The 22,757-nt window shown below is 30.2% G+C and overlaps 1 protein-coding gene across 2 annotated transcripts in view; it reads right to left on the reverse strand.

The window, feature by feature from the left end:
* Nucleotides 1–22,757, reverse strand: part of LOC126774547 (WAS/WASL-interacting protein family member 3) — a 56,402-nt gene that overhangs the window by 25,513 nt on the left and 8,132 nt on the right. For both annotated transcript variants that reach the window (XM_050496117.1, XM_050496116.1), the window contains exons 3-6: nucleotides 16,670–16,843; nucleotides 11,776–11,945; nucleotides 10,252–10,392; nucleotides 7,522–7,696 (exon numbers count right to left, since the gene is read on the reverse strand). In XM_050496117.1, the coding sequence (XP_050352074.1) occupies nucleotides 7,522–7,696; nucleotides 10,252–10,392; nucleotides 11,776–11,945; nucleotides 16,670–16,843 (660 nt within the window). The remainder of the gene's footprint in view (nucleotides 1–7,521; nucleotides 7,697–10,251; nucleotides 10,393–11,775; nucleotides 11,946–16,669; nucleotides 16,844–22,757) is intronic.

Genomic DNA, 22,757 nt, shown 5'->3' on the forward strand with positions numbered 1-22,757 from the left:
CAAGTACGTTCGTGTCCATTATTACGGAGTAAGGGCCCTGATGGTTGCTTTAAAAAAAGTAGGTGATCGTTGGCCAAAACCGGAAAGTTATTGCATAAGCCCATGTGCATTCAAGCTGCGAAACCAGTAAAGGTGCAATGACCCATCGGGACTGATTTTTGTTAAGTATTTCATGTTACGAAACGAGTAATTATTATTTATTTACCAGTGTTAGATATATCGCACGTTATCCTTTCTAGATAAATACGAAGGCCAATACAATTCACTTAGCTTAGAACTCGGGTTAACATATGATTTCTAGCTAGGTTCAACATTATTAGCCTCGGCCCCACAATTGAAGGGGATTTTCTAATAAGAAAAATAATTCGTCTTCACTCCAATTCCTGCAGAGTGCTTTAATGGCCCTCTTGGTCCTCGTAATTTTAAATTAGAATAATATCTCGCTTTCATCATAGCATTTTTATCAAAAAAAAAATATTCCTTATCAAGGAAATTACTTTCTAATTGACTGATATTTGCCTGTGCGCGTTTTTCTCTAAATGTCTAAAAATACAAAAATACATAATAATTAAACTTGAAGTCATAAAAACCTCATTCCGAAATAAATGAACGCATGCAATTACAAACTCTTAGGGTTTCCCTGTATTTGTTTCGGTTTTCGTAACCTTTGTATAGCGACAATGAAGCATTTTAATTTCTCCCTATATGTAATTATAATTTAATTTGTTCCAAAACTTGGACAAAATTCTTCCAACTGCAGTGGTGCGAGCCAACTATGAATTACGTAAGTAAATTGTCTAGTAACAATAAACTCGTACTACTCGTAAGTATAACAACGGCTAGCCTCTTTAATCGCTGTCCAAAAGTAACAAGTAGCAATAAATAAGCATAAATCTTTACAAAATACAATGGCGCAGGTCAAACCGCAAATTCAAAAATACTGACTGTATCCTTCAGTCACGTGGAAGTTGTACGTGACGGATGAAATTTACAAATAACATGCACATAATATACACAAAGCCGCACCGGAGCATCGTGCCCGGTTTAGGTCTCTGCTCAGCAGTTACTTTATTTTATCTATCTGTATATACCGTTAGAAAATGGTCGCACTTAACTTGACATGATTTTAGCTCACTATACCTTATCCTTGGAAATGAAACGGTTCCCAGAGACTCGATAATGTAAAGATTATTATATTTCAAGCTACTTTTGCAAGGTACGCATTTAGTTATTGTACCCTTAAACTTTCATGATGTATATTTATGAAAACACTATATTGGGGTTTTAACCGCGATCATATATTTTCTATTCTTTTGTCCGAAGTTTAGATCATTACAACTATTATGATTAAGAGCTTACTCTAGGCGGAGACAGTCTGATTATAATGTTAAAATAAATTTTGTAATGTATTTACATACATAAGTATAATTACAAAGTAAAATTATGTACCAAAATATTATTAAATTTATAAATGTTGATATGAATAATGTTTACCTTATACACATACATATTATTTTTTACTCTTGTCGTCATAAATGTGTTTTGAACCGACATGACTAATGACTAGATCAAGATCACGTGGATCATAACCGAAGGTCACATTCAAAATACGAACAACAGAAATTAGTTACTAATGTGCTGAAATCACGGATCACGAAAATTAGGCTCCAAAATCTTATCCTAAATAGGATAGGATGCTTTTCCAGAGATATTTACTGGTGGCTGTCACCGCTGTACTGTTAAGGTCAGATTTCCTTGAATAGCGGCGCCGTCTTTTAGCTATATAGCGTCGAGTGCCTACGCAGAAACCTTGTCTATGGAAACATGATTTGCTTTTGCAGATTTTGTTTTTCAACACCGTAACATTAAATAGCCTTGCCGCTTTTGTTTGACGATACGATATGTAAGTCAGACAACTTTTTATGTTCGTTGTAGCTTCCTCTACATCATACATACACCGCGATCCTAGGAAACCAGCAACCGCACGAGATTTAATTAAGCGTTGCGTAAAAAGCGCTCGCAATGAATAGAATAGAGCGTATAGAGCGTGGACCGATAAAAAAATCCGGCCGTAACAAAGCGCAGCTTTATACAGTAAGTCATTAGGTTTTTTCAAAACGACACTAGTAACGCATTGTAACATTCAAAAGTGTTCGTGCGAACGGTGATAACACTATTATTTTTTAAATATTTTGCTAGTTTCTCTTTTCGAATCTATAAAAATACAAATTATGAAGAAATATCATGGTTATTTAACACGAGAAATTAAGGTATACTTCTCACTAACTACATTTTTATATAAATCTCGTATACAACAATGTTGTTCATTTGTTTAAAATAAAAGGAACAAAATAGCATGAAAGAATAATTTACAAATTTTAGTATAAAGTTAACCAGTAAAATACAACATTTTAACGCAGATTCGTTAGCTTCTAATTTCCCTTCTTTTCAAGAAGCTGAAATAATTGCCAAAAGCTACCCAAAAGTAAATTCTTTTGCGCAACTCTTAAGACTCCCCATTATTGAAATCAGGGCTCTAGAAAACATTTTTCACTTCAAACAAATTATATTACACACGACTGGAAGTTTAAAACACAAAAACACATTAATATTACAGAATAATATATTTATTTATTATTCTATTGTAGTCCAATTTTAAAACTGTACTTAGTATATACCACGATACTGTTGTGCTTAAAATAAACTTAATAATAATGTTTATAAAAAGGTAATTTATGACGAAGTCTTGCGCATTTTAAGATGTAGGTCATTGTAATTTTACTTTTCGTACTCAAATAATTTTACTGTCTAATTATTCTAACCTTGGTTTTTAATAAAATACAAGTTACTTTATTGGCGTAAATATCTTAAGAAATGTAACGATTAAAATCAGAATGAAATGTTGTTTAATGTAATTAAGACGTTTAATAGTAACATAAATATTATTATTAAAAAAAAATTGTAATAACTATTAATTTTGTAATTTAAATAAAACAAAAGTATCGCATGGCCCCATATGGATGTATTAATATTATATTTATTTAAAGAAAAAAAAAAGATTTTTTTATTAATTAAGTACAATAAGGCTTCAAATTCTCCCTAGAAATAAATTATTTGAAATGCACTAATTATGGATTTATTTACTTAAAAAGAGGTGAATAGAAGAATGATTTAAGATTTTGAGGGGTTAGAAATAAATTTTTTTTTTTTAATTTATATATATGTATAAATATTTTCGAAAGGTAGATGAGCAAATGGGGGGTTAATGGTAAGTGGTCGCCTTCGCCTTTACACATATATTGTTGTATGTAATTTTATAAATGTATTATTGAAATGAAAACTTAGATAGATAGACTCGTGGCTTTGCGTCACCAACATGCTAATGTTAATATAATGAAATCGTTGAATGTACAAATTTAAATATCGTCGGAATTAATGAGGATAATAATGATTGAATTTTATGTAAATACTTACAGTATATACAAATAAAAAGTGTATTTAAACAACTACTACTGTTACTGTCATTTATTTAAATTAAACTGTATTAATATTTTATACCGAGATTGCGACATACTGTTTATTTTGATGATTTATACTTTGAACTTTAGCCCACCTTTTGTGCAATGCGTGTTGCACAAATGTTGTGTTGTACAATTAAATATTTAATAATAGTATCACTAACCCAGTAATGTAAAGCTGGTATCATGTGTATGTTCAAAAATATTTATTCATAAAACTCATAGAACTACTATTAAACTCTATCTTATATTTAATACATCAATATTTTGTTTTACATTTAACTTTTTCTATCACAAGTTGTATTTCCAATTTGAAAGTTGGATTAATTCAATTAATTACAAATCGTAAGCTGAGATTGTTTTGAGAGGAAGTGAAACAAGAAACGAAGTAAAAACAAATAAATGGAACAGGGATTAATTGTATACGTTAAATCGAACAGTGCCTGCACGTTGCTAAAAAATAGCAGTAAATGTTTGTAAAATACGTTATCCTACTTTATTATTATTACTTATTATTATTATTTATATTATCCTACTTTTAAAATTGTTATCTCATTATAAAATATATATGTTTATATTTTGTTTTAGCTTAAAAAAAATTTATAATTAAATAATAGGACATTTTTACGAGTAAAGTAAACAGACTGTAAATGACCCATAGCTGGGCTAAGGCCTCCTCTCTTTTTAAAGAGGAGGTATAGAGCTTATTCCACTACACTGCTCCAATGCGACTTGGTCGATACAAATGTATAGGTAGGTAGGTTCTAATCTGACAAATTCTAGTTGTTTTTTGCTTTATGAAAATTCAGTAGTACTTGCCTAGGTTACAACCCGCAATCTTCAGATAGGTTAAGATGTTTTAATCCAGTAGTTAAGTTGCCTCCACAACTGGGTTTTTTAATGTCAATAATATGGTTCGTATAATTTAAACGTACTTAAAAGCTAACTGGGTTGATGATCATCCTTAGTCGTATTTAGTTTTAAATGATGAGTAATGCATTAGGCATTTTTTATTACTGAATATCGAGGGTAAGAATTTTCGAAAAGTTAAAATATAAAATGAAATAATAATATCAGAAATTAATAAATAAATCTTTGACTGGTATGCATATCCTTTTTGAATAATAAATGCAAAAGGTCGAATCAATTTTATATTATTAATTGGCACTGAGAATTAAAAGTGCATATTACGTATCGTATTCTAACACATACTTTCTGTTTATCTATTCATCTTTTTGCCTTATTATTTCTAACGATTACACGTAGCATAATAGAAAAAGTACGAGTTTAATAGCAAAAAATATTTAAGGTAAATAATGCGTTGTATTTATAAAATTATGAATGTACATAAAACATGCATATAATAATATTAAAAAATACTTATCTTCATCATCATTATCATGATCAAAATAACCAGTATCATTCTCATTATTATTCGCTTTAAATTTGACAAAGTGTGTTTTTTTGACCTCTTTTAATAATGCTCGGAAACCTATACAACTAACGGAGGTCACTAAGTGTTCGCAGAACTGATAAGTGATGAATAAGAAAATAATCTTCAAATCGATACCATGACACACAATTAAGAGGCCAAGAGATATGACAGTATGGTACGGAGAGATATGATATGATAGGTAGAAATATGACGTCAATACGATAGCAAGAAACTGCTGGATTTAGAAGATATAACACCGGTCAGCGTCCTAATTATGGGAGTTGTATGTGAAGTAGACGTCAACTGCTGAAATAGATATTGATTGTAAGACTGATCTTTGATCTTTAGAAACACCCCTTAGTTAACTTGCACATGTTATCATCTATATTTCACAGTCTAGTGATCTTTATTTCAGTCCTTAATATTATAATATCTTACAATTTTTATATTAAGCAATGCATGAATTAATATTTATGCATTGCTTAATATAAAAATCTAACTAAAACTTTAGGTATTATCATATCTTTATTCATTTTTTACGACATAAACTCAACGTCATGCTAATAATTATCTTCAGATGTCTTAAAGGACGAACAAAGGATCAAAACAAAAAATACTTAATATATTGCAATCACGAACCAAGTGCTATGCGGTTTGCCTTTATTCGTATATGCCTACTAATATATATCTAAGAATTATTTCGGTATTTCTTTTAAAAAGCATCGTATGATGCCTTATATTTTCCATTGCATAGCGTATAGTTTGTACGCTGACAAAATAAAGGAGGATGCCAGGATTTGTATGAATTCTGGTCCCACTCTCCAATAGCAACGTATAATACATCGTTAGATAGGTAGTTTTAAGCTGAACAAAAGTTACTATAGCACTAAAATCCAAATCTTAGTCCTTTGAGAGTTATGCATTACTAAGCACATCAGTTTAACAATAGCCAAAAATAATATTTTTTCCCCATAACAATGCATTTTGTGAATTAATACTAGCAGTAACTAACTATCTACCGTTATCATCAGAGTTATACGGAACTTTTTTAGATATAAAACACAATGATAAGTTAGTTTTAGTTGCTTTTATTTATTTAATAACGTTTTTATTCATAAAAAATCACACATTTTTATTCATAATTTGCGTCTATTATAACCTCATTTAAAAAAAATAAGGCTGATCCTACAAATCCCTCATGTACCTTCCCGGCCTCCCTTCCCTCCCTCCCGGCGAACCTTAGGTAGTAAAAGATTAACATAATATGTATTACACGTCGTTTAAACTGATACCTAAAAATGTCCAAAAGATAGACGGGGCAAGTAGAAAAACTTTTAATGGAGTCCAAAAAAATCAGTGAATAATAAAAAAAATGAAGGACAGGGCGTAGTCACATACGTGTTACCAGGTAAAGACTAATACGGATTACCTGCGCGAAAAAAGTACTATTTGGCTATTACTTAAACTGCCATGTTTAATAAAGGATAGCTTCGAACGGACTAAGATTTAAAACCAACCATGAGGGTGGAACCAAAATTTGCATCCTTTTTTGTGTTATTTATTCAAATTTATTGAAATGCTTAGCAGCATAAACTAGTCTTTTACTTTTTCCACATCAAATCAAATAATTCTTTATTCAAGTGAGCACTTTTGAATCGCCACGGTACAGTTAAATATAAAATATTATGTACAATCCGCATGCGGCGTGGGGGAATAAGGTCTAAACGTGCTTCACAAAAGGTCTCTGGCCTTTGCCCAGCGGTGAGACATTTACAGACTCTTATTTTACTTTAAATAAAATAAATATAAAATATTTCCTATAATTCCTATATATCATTTATTATTAAAATATTTATAAATATATTAAATAGTTGCAGTTACTCAGTAAATATTGTATCGTATGAATAGCAAAATTGCAAACACTAATTTTATCTAGCTAATTGAAAATAGGACGTATATTTTAATGCAAATATTCAAATACATACAACTCAAATGCCAATATTATGTGTTATTATTTATTTGGACTCGTAATCGTGGTACAAATTTGACGGCCACTACCACGACCACTTTCGGGGTCAGATATCCGGAAACAAACGCAACACAACCATAAAGGATAAATCTTTATTTGAAATTACTCTTTACCACATATTATATAAATTCGTTATTAGTAATATATATATATTCCCAAGAATTTATTCATATAATTATGAAATTAATATAATTTGTTAATATTGTTGCAATAATAAGTTTTATAATATATTATAAGTCAAGGCTTATCCAACCAATAGAGATATAGACCAAGTTATTGTCAAGACAATAACTATATATATCTACCAGGTTATTCGATTGTGCTGTTAAGAATTTCTCAGAAGCACGGAATTTAATATTACACCCCCCTTAACATTGTATCCCAGTGCCGTTGGTCCTGGGCCTGATCTCTCTCCGATCACATCGAATCGCTGTCCCATCGGGTTTAGAGTATAATGGTTTAAAGATTGAACCTGAGTTCGAGTTTCTCAGGAAAACTTTATTTATATTACAATTGTAACATGTGGCTTGCGGACTCACCGGTAGCGGGAAGGGCGCGGGTCGGTGCGGCGCGGCGAAGGGCCTACGCTCGGGGGCGCGCTCGGGGGCGCGCTCGGGGGTGCGCTCGGGCGCCGGGCGCAATGGCAGGCGCACTGGGCCCGACAGCGGGAACGCGAACACTTGCGATTGCGGGTCGGGGAACATTGGCATTGCTCTGCAACAGAATGTTCCGTTAATGTCGAATGATTTTATTATATCCATCCCTTTTGTGTGGCCGGTAGAAGAAAATCTCTGTAAAGCGCAACTCATACATTATCACACAACACCACATATACACTTCTTCTTTTGACTATTCAATTTACTAAGATTAAATAAACTCTGTACACTTATCTTATACAAAGCTTAATACTGTGCAATTCGCAATATACCCATAGATAAAGAAATAGTATTACAAAAATACATAGTGACGACCAATTGTTCAATAAGATTGGTTTCACGCTTAATTGTAAACGAAATAGAATAATATAAGGAAGCCATTTTCTTTCATTATCTTTCATCATCATCATCTCAGATAGATAGATGTAAATATGTTAAGGTCATAGAGATTACTTTACATTAGTTAGAATTTTTCACTGGTTTGCGGAAAACATTTTCAAAGTGAATAATTATGTCTTATAGACTATACAGTATAGATTTATTTAAAAAAAACATAAATTATAACAACACGTATTTAATTGAATTCTAAGAATTGAAACATAACTTAAGTTAACAAAGTAAAACATCGGTATTAACTTAAGTAACTTTTAAACAATCTATTTTACAATGTATTTTATTTATCATATTACACTTCGATTTTATAATTACTATGTCTGTTATCTGAAAGTTTTCTTCGTCAACATTAAATATTTAAGTTACTATAATAATTCAACTAGCAACGATAGTAAATTTGTTTTATTTATTTTTTGTTATAAAGCTTTAGAGTTTCTGATTAGAAACTATTTAATGAAGAACGACATTATTTTAATAATCCAATTAATATTTTTATTTATATATAATCATATCTATAAGCGCGCATTTTTTATGAAGGTAATTATTATGTTAGTTATCTAATTCGCGAAGTATTTACAACACAAGTAATTAAATATAAGTTATCTGATAATTAAACTTTAGTGATTGTCACTTAACATTTTATATTTTTATTTTCTCTTCTTCTTTTTATAGCAGAAAACCATGGATTATTTACTTGGGTATTGTTTAATAAAATTAGAAGTATTTAATTAAACGATACTTATTCTCAATCTCTTATTTTTTGCATTGTAAAGTAGATTTCGCAATATTTCCGAGATGAGCCGAATGCAAAAACAGTGGTATAATAAATTTAACGTACATGTCTGTGTTCTTGGCAATGATTAATGAAAATTTGTTCAGCTATTTGAAGATCTTCAGCCCCTTGAGCTACTAATTGAAGGGTGGTGAACAATTTCTTCGCGTCAAACCGATTCAAAATTTAATATCCTGTGACTTCAACGATGTAACAATAACATTAGCATACCCTGACCTAATGCTCCAAAATCTTCTGGAATCAGCAAGTTTTGTTTTGATAGGCAGATTTTTAAAATTTTACGAGGTTTTTTTGCACATATAATTTTTTTTTGAATTTAAATTTCGTTTTTTTGATTTTCGATTTTTTGCCTAATTCAGCAGTAAATGGTAGTAAAAAGTTTCTTAATTAAAATATCAACTTATCGATTGTTATGATAACAAGATTGTTTAATAATTATCTCTACAAAAACAAGCATACAAATGTTTTATCAACGAGTATTGTCATATTGAATTAATGTATAAATAATATAATAAATAAGATTTTGTAAATATTCGACGGAATATTACAAACACAATAATGAAATATTTACATTTACTAAAATTCTTTAAACATAATTACGCAATATTATGCATCAACATTTTTTGTTTGTAAATGTTTTTTCGCTATAACGAATATACTATATTTGGGTTTACCAAACGCCATTGGATATTTAAACGCATCGAATAGCGTGAATTATTTTTTGGAAAATGGAATTTAGTTAAATATTTATATTAAAATGCTCGCGAGCGAATCAGTGTTTTGAAAACATTTTTTAATTTAAGAGCGAAGTCGGTCGATTTGTAAATTGTCACAGTCTAACCAACAGCGAGGATTGTTGAATCGAAATTGTTAATCTTGTAATCGCCGATAAATTTATTTAAATACTTATGGTAACTTTTCACCAAATATTAGTATGTGAATAAATTTAAAAGTTTTTATTTTGACTAACAAATACTCAAATTATTTATTAGAAAAATTTACCATTTCATTGAATATGCTAACATCATGTACTAACAAACGTATCGTGTGATTTTTGTTTATATTCGTAGTATAATACAATATATACTAAAAAGTTAAAGTACTCTTTCTATCATAAAACATATTTAAAAATATAACATTATATAAATAATTTCCTTTTTTTCTGGTAAAAAAAAACATAATACAGAATAGTTCTTAACTAAAATAAAATTAAAAGACAAAAAGGCGAGAATTTTCGTAAATTTTCATTCCAAATATATAAACTAATTTAAAATAGAAAATCTAAAAGTTTCTCGCCCTTTCTTCTCATGGATATATATTTTAAATAGATATATTGATAGATATAGATTTTGATGTGTTGTATTGAACTGACTGCAAAATCGTAACATCGAACGTGTGTGTAGGAATATAGACTAAAATTCAGTTACCGTTCGTCTCCGCCGTGGCAGATGATGGCGACGCGCTCGGCGGGTGCGGCGCGCGGAGCAAAGGCACCGAGGATGTTGAAAGGGAACTTGTTCTCCAACGGCTCCTCATGGCGCCGCTCCACCACGCAGTTCATGCGACCTCTGCAAGCAATGTACACGCCGATTCATATCTTACTGACCAACTAACCAAAATATTATGTTATCATGATCAACGATGGTCATTGGATAAGGATGACTGTACCATATGGATGACCGTTAAAACATTTAAATTCAAAACTATTGATGTCCTCCACCAGTTATCGGTTTCAGTCACGGCAGCCAGAGAAAGAATTATAAGAACAGAAGAGACTAGCCAACTGCGTAGGGCATATTATAAGTGTGTGCTGAGTGCACAACAAAGGTATGTATTCCATCACTCTCATATTTCGATGGGACGGCAATCGACAAAACAGGAAAGAATTAAGGCACAGGACCCACTTTTTTACCTTCTTTCCAAAGCACGGGAGAGTATTCACTTCCAATTTTCAAATTCTGGGCGGTTACTAAGAATGGTTACTAAGAATCTTCCATAAACCAATAACATTTTGGACTGACCTGAGGTTTGAACCCAGGGCTTCCGGATCTGTGGCTTTATATCTAGCCATTCGCCAACAAGCCATTAAAACAAATAATAGACAGGGCTTATTTCATTTTAATATATAGATAATAACAACAACAGTACAATATGGAAACCTCTCCGCCTGCGGTGTATAAACACAGTACTAAAAGACAAATTATAGCTTCGCTGTGTTCGACTACAATTAGAAATATATTCAAATAACACGGGGACGTATTCTAGTACGTAAAGAGAAAATTTAAACAATAAAAATATTTCGATCCTGAACACCTCAAAACATGGAAATCATCAAAATAGATACATATCTAACTTCATCTAAAACGAATAATAAAAAAATTCTCAAGCCAATATTTATTTTCCGCTATATCTTCTAATCTTATAAGAAGCAAGAATGCGTTAAAAGTATTATAATACAAATACTTTTATTTCTGTATAAATTTACAAAACGTACTGAGCGGACCAACCTATTTTTTTATTCAATGTCTCAAATCTGTTTTCTATTATTGTTGATTATTTCTAAAACCTTGACAACTACACGATCACAATTGCCACACAATAGCTGATCTATAGTTGTTCTTGTCAGACTAACGCGCCTATTGACAATTATTTCGATATTAACATTAAATATTCTTCAAAAAATATAATATCATATATCATATAAATAATTTCAAATTTTTTTAATGTCATTGTCAAACTCTATTATATATTCAATATTAAATGTACAAGTTGTGTGTTGTCACCGCTAAAACAGTCAATAGAATCTAATAAAAAAAGGTAAATTATTAAGTATGAAATTTTATTACACACACAAACACATTTGTAATTAACATATAACTTTAAGTTATCGGGTAAATGTAAGAAGGCAGTAAATGTGATGTCCTTGGTTAATTTTAGATAACAGTACTCACTTTTGATTATTTGCTAAGAAAGCGCCAGCGAGTTCGTCGAGGTCGAACTGTATGGGGAGCTTGAACATGGGCCTGATGAGGTCGTCATCGTCTTCCTCGCCGGAACTGTCTGACTCAGAACTCTCGTCGCTACCAGAGTTCACCGTATCAACCTTAACATCGTCGATTTTCTATAAACAATTAGATAATGCATGTTTTAAAACTATAGTTAGACATTAAAATCCAATTAATTTTACCAAAAACTTAAAAATAACATAACATTTAAGATATAAAATAACATTTTAGAAAGATATGAAACAATTTATGCATAAAAAGAGGTTTTTTTTACTAAATTTTTGTATACATAGTAATGTTTCTTTTAGGAAATCTTTATTTCTTTAATTCATTACTTATGTAGCAATATAATAATAATAATTTATATATATATATATATATATATATATATATTATATGATATAAACTTAAATAAACATCATTCTTGTTAAACAGAGAATCTATGAATAACATCTAAAATAATCGCCGATAAAAATGTAGTCAAATAGAAAATATTGCAACATTATATACATTTGAATTTCAATATTATATTTCATAATAATATATTCAAGATGCATCGATGCATACGGTCTACAATAACGAAACTCACACCGGAATAGTCACTATTCTCAGAGTAGAGAAATCAAATAGGCTTCATGGAAGCGACTCGATTGTGAAAGGTATTATTATTAAGGTTATAGAGAGAATATTCCAGTAACAACTGAAGTAAACATGCAACCAATAGAGCAAAAGGTGAATCGTATGTACTATAAATAACATCAAATTTCTCACTTTGCAACCATTCGTGTAGAATATAATCGCACGACACAATGAACAGCAATTTAGAGATAATGCGGGCCACCGCACTCTCTAAATAATAATAGACTAAATTGCTATCGTGCTCGAAATCGTTTATTGTGATATTTTTATTCTAGAAATTATTAAATTTGTATTTAAATAACTTCAATTATACTTGTAACGCGGAATACAAAATACAATTTCTAGTTTTACTTTTTAAATGATCGTATAATTTGGAGTGTCATACACATTTTTTTGGATTAATAATAATAATATCCTGGGACATTATTTACATACGGCCCTCTGATCCCAAACTAAGCAGAGTTTGTACTATGGAAACCGACAACTAATATACTACATATATTACATTTCTTTTGTAAATACATACTTATATAGATAATTACAACCAGACTCAAACAGACATGTTCATGCACACAAATGTCTGTCCTGGGTGGGAATCGAACCCACAAACTTCGGCGTGAAAGGCAAGTATCTACCAACCATGCCAACCGGTTTTGCAACTACGGTTACTTCTGTTGAATGTTCTAAATAGATAATACTAGCATTGTAAGAAGTGTGTAGCCTGTAAACAAACTGGCTCACTCTTTCTCCTAATCATTACACACAGCCATACTGTGTACATATGATTGCTTAATGCGATAGAATCATTGGTGGTAGCTATCTATCCAGCTGGGCTTGCACAAATACCCACTACCAATAAGCACCTTTAATAATAAAAGTAGAGGGAGTATGCATTTTCTTCTTTATCTCTACTAATTTTAAATCAAATCAAAAAAGTTTTTATTCAAAATGAATAAAAACTTAAGTCAACGCTCACGAAAACAATGGACCGCACGTGTGTAACCTTGATTAATTACTTAAAAGCTGCAGTCCTTAACAAACAACACCTTCAAATATATTTTTAATTTTTAAGGATGAAAATATAATTTATAATTAATTTAATGTTAAATTCATTTAATTTTTAATTCATCATCATTCATTCGTGTACACGTGAAGAAAACACTAATACAAAAAATACGATCAAAAATGTTTTAATTTTTGTAGGCGCTTCGTGAAAACTAAACTAATTAAAGTAAATATTAAGTATTATAAATTAATGAATAGTTTACTAGACATATACAAAAATGATGTTGTTAATTTTTTCACTCCTCACAGTACTTACATTTCTTTCGTGGCATGTATGACAATCCGTTTGTTTTTGTTATTTGAGAGAATGCAATTATGAAATTTATACATTTTATTTTTTTAAAACATTGCTTTCTATCTTTGAAAGAGGAGAAACAAAAATAAAAATATAACTTTGTAAAAATCTCGTATGAAACAAATATCTCGTTCTGTACTGTTTGCCGGCCACAATACTCTCGGACATCCTGCCCGAGACAATGCGCCTGCGCACCATTGTTACATTATGCGTTTGTAAATATTACTGGCAATCGAAAAGATAGCTCATCATTTAATCAAATAGCTGAAATCCTTATGCAAATATCTACTATTTGTAAATGAACTACTGCCACTTAAAAATATACACAATAATTAATGTTAGGATCAACTATACTATCGATATTTAATCAAATTAATCGACGTTTGATATAATGTAATAATTTAAGCCGTATGACTTAAAGTCGATACTTTTACTACGTCACATAATAAATATTCTTCTTCTTTATCGTGACACTCTTGTCAGAGCGGTCGTGGTCGCCATGAAGTATTATAAATTATTAGGCGCAGATGTTATTCGCCTCACGAGCCTGCGCCATATGTCCCTGTCAGTGGTAAGCCTCGTGCATTCATGCAAAGGACCGCCAACAGTTGTTTTTATTTGGTCAGTCCATCGCATGGGCGTCCTTCCACGTGGTCTGATGCCATCCACCTTGCCTTGAATAACAAGGCGCTCAATGGAGTCATTTCCTTGCCGGGAGAACGACAATACCATCTAGTCGATTCCAAACGCCAACCTCGCCTGCCCGTGGTGCCCGAGCTGTGGCGGTATAACCACTAAGACCTGGCTGGGTAACCAGACAGAAGAGGCTTCAACAGCCTGGGGATACAAATAATCTCCAAAAGGTTTGGTGCAGAAGGCAAGGGGAAACCACTGCAACTATCCTTCCCAAGAAAGTCAACATGAAACTACGAACAGAGAGAATAAATATACACTGAATAAATTATTGAATCAATATTTTGATTGTAATTAGGTATATTAAATCAATATTCAATAGGGTTACATTATAGTGAAGAATAATAATTCGAGTCGGTATATTTAAATATGGGTATTTAAATTCCATAATAATAAAAAGATAATACGACGCAGTATATGTATTTTAATTAAATACTTTTTTAATAATAATTTCAAAGCAAGTAATCATATTAAAGTTAAAATTAAAAAAAAACCGGATAATCCACAGCGGTAAAACATCAAGGATTGAATTTCCCGTAGATAATTTTGGGCGGAACTTTTGATTTACGATATTTGAAATTTCGATAAAGTAATTTCCTATGACAGAAATTAATTTTGTGATAATGTTAAGTTATCGCATTGATCATCGTTGTAAAAAATACACAAATTTATAAAACTAGCAAAATAAGGATTACGTTAATATAAACGTTAAGAATTACGTTAATATAAAAAAAAATAGATTAATTACAAGTATTGTTATAAACATCTCATGATTATATAAAAATGAATGCTTATTTTCTTCGAGTTGTATGCATTCGCACTATATTTAATTCGATTCGAATTGAAGCTTTATATAGTTATTGGTTGTTACGTGAAAGTTTCCGGCATAGAACCATCAACATACAATAGGTGACGTGGAAATTGTATCGCATAATTGCTTTACATACCGGGTATTAGCTACTATATAATACATATATTACTATCAACTTAACTAAATCTAAAATAACATGAAATAGTTAAAGAGACATAAAATTTTCTTACTTATTGTAAATGTAAACGACGTGGTAGTTAATTCCTATATCCGCTTTCACGATCAGTGCAATGGTCGAAGCTCAAAGCGAGTGAAAGCGGTCTCGTGACGTCATCACTTGCATAGCCACGCTCCATCGCATGCATTTGTACATTTAACTCATGAATCGAAATTATTGTTAACGAATTTACATAATGTATTACGTAATGACCGCGTCATTTGTATTCTGTCTCAATTAAACATTTGAACACTACCGGCAAGCTCGTTAAGGTAATGAAAACATGAAAAAGGAGAACGTAGTTCAAATGTCGCAACCGGACGACTCTATATATCCATTCAGCCGTGATTTGAGAGCTAAAATGCACTAATGACACTTTCACGTGTGTGCATAATGACTTTGTCTAAGCAATAACGTTTTATCATTAAACGTTGATTGTGAAAATTTAATAGAAATATTTGTTTAAGTTTAATATTAAAGATATTATTACTATACGTGTATAGTGTGTTTGAAAGAGATAAGAATTACAAGAAGTGACTTCTGACTGACTAATTAGCGATTAAATATGAATATGAATAGAGAGAGATGTATGGAAGAGACACTTTACCACTTCAAATGAATTCGAAGTCAATTCATATTATTCGAAAATATAAAAAATATATTATCCGCAATATTATGATAAAAAATAATTAAAATACACTTTCTACATATTTTTAGAAGATTTTGTAAATGTAAATTGCACATATATATTATGAATGAATAATGATTACATACTTAATATTAAGAAAATAAAAGTCTTAAATTATAAATTTATATAGTTTAGTCCAGTTAAGCGGACCCTGGCGTTACTAGGCCGGGAAAAAGCTAGGCAGAAGTAGAAGTCTAGTCCAATGTATGAAGTTTTGTTTTTAAATCCACGAACCACAATTATCAACTAAATTTGTATGAAACACGTCGCAGCGATATTTTATCCTTTTTTATTACTTACTACTAAAAAAGTTAAAGATACACATATCATAAATACATATCCCATCTTCTGATATCCTCAACAAACTAGGATTAATAATAAATTACAAGTTTCACCATAAAAAAACAACATTTATATTATTTGATGTTTTACCTGGAGTTTATCTTCATCTATTTTAGATTCGGCATGGTTGAGAGGATCCTCTTTCAATAAGCTATCGGGAGAGGCAACAACCGGCTTTTGTGGCACAGGCATCGATGACATCTCTGGTACTCCTGGTGGTGCCGCGTGGAGGGCATGGGCGTTAGCAATCGGCAATGGTTCGTCCTAGAAACAAAATGATAACTACCTGTTTTATTTATTATTTGTATATAGACCTACAGTAAACAAAAATGTAGTATATATGTAACTGAATGCGACAAAGTGATTTTCTAATAATTCACGGCTGAATTTTTTTTAGATGTGTCAAATTTACGAAAACCCGCAATTGAAAATTTTTATGAATTTATCTCTAAATAATTCCAAAACAAAAAAACTATATATATATATATGTTATCACCATTTAAATCTATTAAAACTCAAACATATAATAGCATATAATACAAGTAAAACGCAAATCACAGATTATATCAAAAAAATAATTAAACATTAGTCAATTATCTTCGGGCTAGAGAGATAAATAGTAGGCAAACGGCGGAAGTACTTGATTGCTTGTTATTTGCTAGATTATCTAGAAATTATCATAACTACATACATGGATACATGATTTTTATTCATATTACCTCTTTGAAATATCAATAACACTCTTTAGAAGAAAAAAAATGGCAGAGTCATGAATACATTAAAATTACGATGATTTTCAGTTTTATCATTTTTTTGCTGCATTTGTTCATTGTGAGTATTTCAAGCAACATTTACTTATTAAAATTGTACAGAAATGTTTGCACACAAAAGCATATTACATTAAGAACAACACGCAAAAAGTAGTCGACGTTCCACAGCACCGCTCACTTTCAGAAAAGCCATCCAGTACTCATCGCAAAATGGCGGCTATGTACAAAGTACCCGGCCTCTTACGTAAGAACGTTTTAAATATTTCCTTCTAGTATACAAATGCTTTATTAGGCTATTCCGCAATTGTGATATCTTAATATTTTTATACGGACAATTCGAAATCAAAAATAAAAACCATATATATCTTCTACTTCTATAAACAGACATAACCTCACAAACGAATATATTGGAGCTCTTTGTTCAGGCAATTATAGAGTTCTCACTAGGTAATGTATTTAATATTGCGGATTCTGTGCCCGTATAAAACCGTGCATAGAAAAAGTGCAAGGTTAGTTGTTGCAAGCCAACGTATTCAATAGCTGTATAGATACAGTTGACTGTTAATTAATATGTATGCAATTAAATGGCAATTTAAATAAAACTTAGCTTATACAAAAGTAAATCACAGTTACAAAACTACTCATACAACATTTTTGTCGTAAAAATCCCACTAAATGTTGTTTTTCAAATTTAAATTTCAAATTTTTAATTGATTTTGAATTGTTATACTTTCATAAGATTATGACGATTATAATCTTTCGATGATGAATTCAAGGAAGTATAGCGTTTAACAAAACTATAATTTTATGACCAGTAGACGTGACATGTTAATCACAACGGACATCTGTGATTTACACGTGATCAAGTTCACTTTTAAGGACTCTTGTCAACGTTGATTTCACGATTTTATCAAATAAATAAGGAAAAAATATGATAAAATTCAACCTGTAATGTAGAATTTTGTTATATTTCGACGAATTGTATTATGTATAACATATTTTTTATTCTTTTTTTAAATGAATTTGTGAAATTCTCTCTACCTTAATCGAGATGAAAAATTCCTAAGTCGGGCGTGTCATCATAACCATTTGTATTCAAAATACAGTAATGAGATACAATAATAAAAATATTGCTAAATACATAAACCATGATCAATTTTAATGCGAAGAACATTTACACAATAAAAGAATAGTATTTTTTTTCTGCAAATATTTTATTTTTGGTCTGTAATAAATATAATTAGTTATCAATTGACTAAAAGGCCCAGTGGCTAGACCATGTGAATCATAACCGGGTTAAAAATTGCGATTCAAAGCCAGGCAAGCACCACTAAATTTTGATGTTCTTAATTTGTGTTTATAATTCATCGCAAGGAAACCTGCATATGTCGGATAATAATCTTCCAACTACGTCTCCACTAAGCCGCATTGAATTAGCATGGTGGAATATATTTCAAAATTAGAGGAGGCTTTAGTCCAGCAGTGGGATATTAAAAGCTATTGCTACATATTATTGCTACTTTTTTAATTTTTAATTTTGATTTAAGATTAAGCAAATCAGATGTTTTAGAAAAATACTCTTCCTTATTAAATACATACGAGTATAACATTATATAATTTGGTCACCACCACCCATAGACATTAACACTTGAAAAAATATTAAACATCTCTACATAGTCAATGCTTCACCAACTAAGGTTGAAACACGACAATACTACGTATTGTTGTTTAGTAGTATTATATGTGACAACTGAAGACATGAATGGATGAACATTATATGTAGCATTTAAATAAATGTTTATTTTATATCACAATTGAAAATGGTATGATCCCTATATATTGCTTCTAACGATTGTAAAAAATGTGCTTATTTAGTTACATAAAACTTACATTAATTACACGAACCGTCGGAATATGGTGTTATTTTCCTATTTTTAATTATTAATCCCATTTTTTGTCATTTTTATTAAACTTCTCATAAATAATATAAAATATTGTACGCACACAACACAGTATTTGTATACACACAACAATTTTTTTAAACATTCATATAAAAAGTAATTAAACATTGATGCTCATTTCTATAAAATTACAAATTTGTACTTATAACCATCATTAACTGATGTCTTGAGTTGTAAAGATCTATATACATATTTTTAGTATCGTATCTTCCAGAACAATATTTAACTAGAACATTCTTCGTATAGTGTCAATTACTGTTCTTAGAATATTCTACATCAACGGAAGTGACGACAGAAATAAGTCTTTATGTAATCACTAATGCTATTGTGTCATTGTGGAGACGCTTCTGAGTTTTATTTACTTTATCATTACATTATATACTAAATATGAACTAAGATTTTTTGTGCAAAATATATTGTTTTTTGACGGAAGATGACGTCTTGATTATGAAATAATCTGGGAAAACAAATATTACGTTAAAATAAATAAAAAAAAACGATTTAAAGTATTGTCAGTTAATAACGAGCAGCCAAGCGCGCAATGTTCGCGACCGCAACCGATAGAAAACGACGATTACGTCGCCTACAATTGTCGCATTGTACCGACGCCCACAACACTTTTACTGCTTTACGAAATACTTTAAACGTTAACAGTTATTGCCTACGTTGCGTGGTAACGAGGAAGTTGCAACGAATGATAGAATAATAAAATTAATTGTAAATTTCACAATTAAAACTTATATATCACAATTCACACTTCTATGAACAGATAGGTCAATTAAATAGCTCTAATAATGTAATGTTTGTAACACAATATCTATATTACTTCGTGTTATATATTATATGTTTTTAAATATTCTTTAAAGTTTTAGTATTTTAAATAATTATAACATTCAAAATATATGAGTGCGAACGAAATGCAAGTAAAAAACTAAAATCGACAAAATTCTAGAAACTTAAGACCTCAACATGATAATAGAGACGCAAAGGAAATAACTGATGCTGGATTGGATTACTCGAAGGAAATAAATCTCTTGAACGTAATTCGATGCTCGTCCCTTAGTCTTTAGAAGTTATTAAATGAATAAAAAACGTACGCATAATAATTTCTGTTTGATGTATGTAGTTTTAAATTTAAAAAAAATCTATAATTTCATACAGTTGTCATGACGACCAAATAACATTGTATTTGATTATTACTATTCATCTATGAATTGAAGTACGTATACTTTTGTTTGTTGTTTCTTAGCTTCACACAAAGAAACCTCAAGTTTCAAGTAGGGAAATAGTAATAATCATTACTATATACCATTTATATACAGGCATAGAATTCTCGTTGTTCCCTACAATCCAGATAATAAATACTATTTGAGTTTATATTTTAATTTTCTGAAATAACAAATGAAATATCTCATATGATTTTAGAGCCTTGAAGCCTAAAATGTAGTAATTTCAATACAATTTGTGGCACATTATTATTTAAAATTTTGAATTGTATTTTGAAACAAAATAACAATAGTACAGGGACGTGAGAATATTTTGCGTTATTATAAAGCGTGTTTTTTTAGAGATATGTTAATTGTATTTGGTTAGTACTTTAGATAGCTCTTGCTATATAAGCTTTGATAGAGATTTATTAGCTATTTATTTTACTATATAAAAAAAAATGCAAGGCCTCGAAGATATCAAATAACTTAACGAGAGAGACTGTTAGATTTTTCGACCCTTTGTAGGTACTCTAAGTTTAGAGTTATAATTTTAAACATCAAGGAAGAAAATATTTATACAACAGTAGCATTAAAACGTTGTAATAACTATTAACGCATACCAATAAAATAAATAATATAAAAGTAGTTTAAATTATTCGCTTGATTAAAAAATATAAATACTTAAAGCCCTTCACTTCACGTTTTAATTCAATTAGTTTTTGACGCATGATATAATTTAATAAAGTTATTAGCGAAGTCAAAAGACTTATATAATAAAATTAAAAATAATTTATGAAAACACGACTCCGTAACAAAAAAAAACTATAGATATATTCAAATAAAAGTGTTTAATTTACCGCAAAGTAACTTATTAGAAAGTTTAATTTTGCGTGAAAACAAAGTAATTATTTTTTAATTCAGACGTAAATATGTATTATTGCAATCATAATCATAAATTAAACATAAAAGAGGAAAGTGTTATACAACACACAAAATGTTGATGCCTTAAAAAATTACACCTTAATATTTATACGAGGCACTTAAATGGACCATTTTTTGTAAATTATATTTACATAATATACAATAAGTGTACATCGCAAGAAATTCCGTACCTGTGAAACATAGAAATTGTATTTCTTTTTCAATCCCCATATAAAATAATTGGTACACATTTTACTACATCCAGTCGTGAGTGACTCTACATCTATATCTGATAATCTGATTTTGGCCACGGTGACCGATTAAAAGCATTTGCATAAGACATAATATACTACACAAATGTCTGTGTAAATGTAAACGGATGCATTCTCATAGTGAGACAGCAATCTGACACAACCTGGAAGAGATCAGGCGCAGTAGTAACGGCTTAATTATTTCCGAGACATGAGAGTATACAATATCCACAATATAACTTATTTTTTATTAGACGTATTCGAACCAACGATCAACGAGGCAGTTAGGATAACTTTCTTCTTATATAAATCTTTACTTAGATTATTTATACTTAATGAAAGATATCTACAGTCGCGCCTCTATTTATGTATATTTATCATATCATATAAACACATATGTACATTTTAAAATATCAAAAATTAGAAAAAAATGTTTCAACTAAGCCCTAAAAAATTCATTGTATATTGCATGATGACTTCCAGAGATACTCGGATTTATATAATACACAAATATTGAAGGTATTCTTTCTCATATTACATAATTTCTTATTACTTTCTAAGTACGTCAACAGAACGGCTATGAAGTGAGTGTTATATTCGAAACCGTGATTTTCTATGACGTGGAGATGCACCCGCGACCTGGGGTCATTGACCGTATTGCAACTTTCGCTAGAGACAATATTGCCAACTACAAACAATGTTCATGTATTGTATGAGTAGGTAAATTATAAATTACATGTTTAATAATGTATATTTAAACGTTTTTGATAAATACATTCACTTTTTTATTAATACATAAAAGAGGTTTTTATTCTACGATATTTTTTTTCGTGTATTTGTCAGATCAAGTTTAAGGAATTTTATAAGATTTGAATCATAAAATTCATTTCAAATTGTTTGGCAATAAATAATATAATAAAGCAATTTTCATATTTTATTTTTGTGTATTTAAACAATCAATTAAATGTGATCTTCATCACAATTGACTGCAGTTTACACTTTTAAAATGACAACGCAATCAATGACATACTATCGAAACATTATCGTGAAGGTTAAAAGCCTTATTA

This window comes from Nymphalis io, chromosome 16 (assembly GCF_905147045.1).
Source record: "Nymphalis io chromosome 16, ilAglIoxx1.1, whole genome shotgun sequence".
In the NCBI taxonomy this organism is placed as follows: domain Eukaryota; kingdom Metazoa; phylum Arthropoda; class Insecta; order Lepidoptera; family Nymphalidae; genus Nymphalis; species Nymphalis io.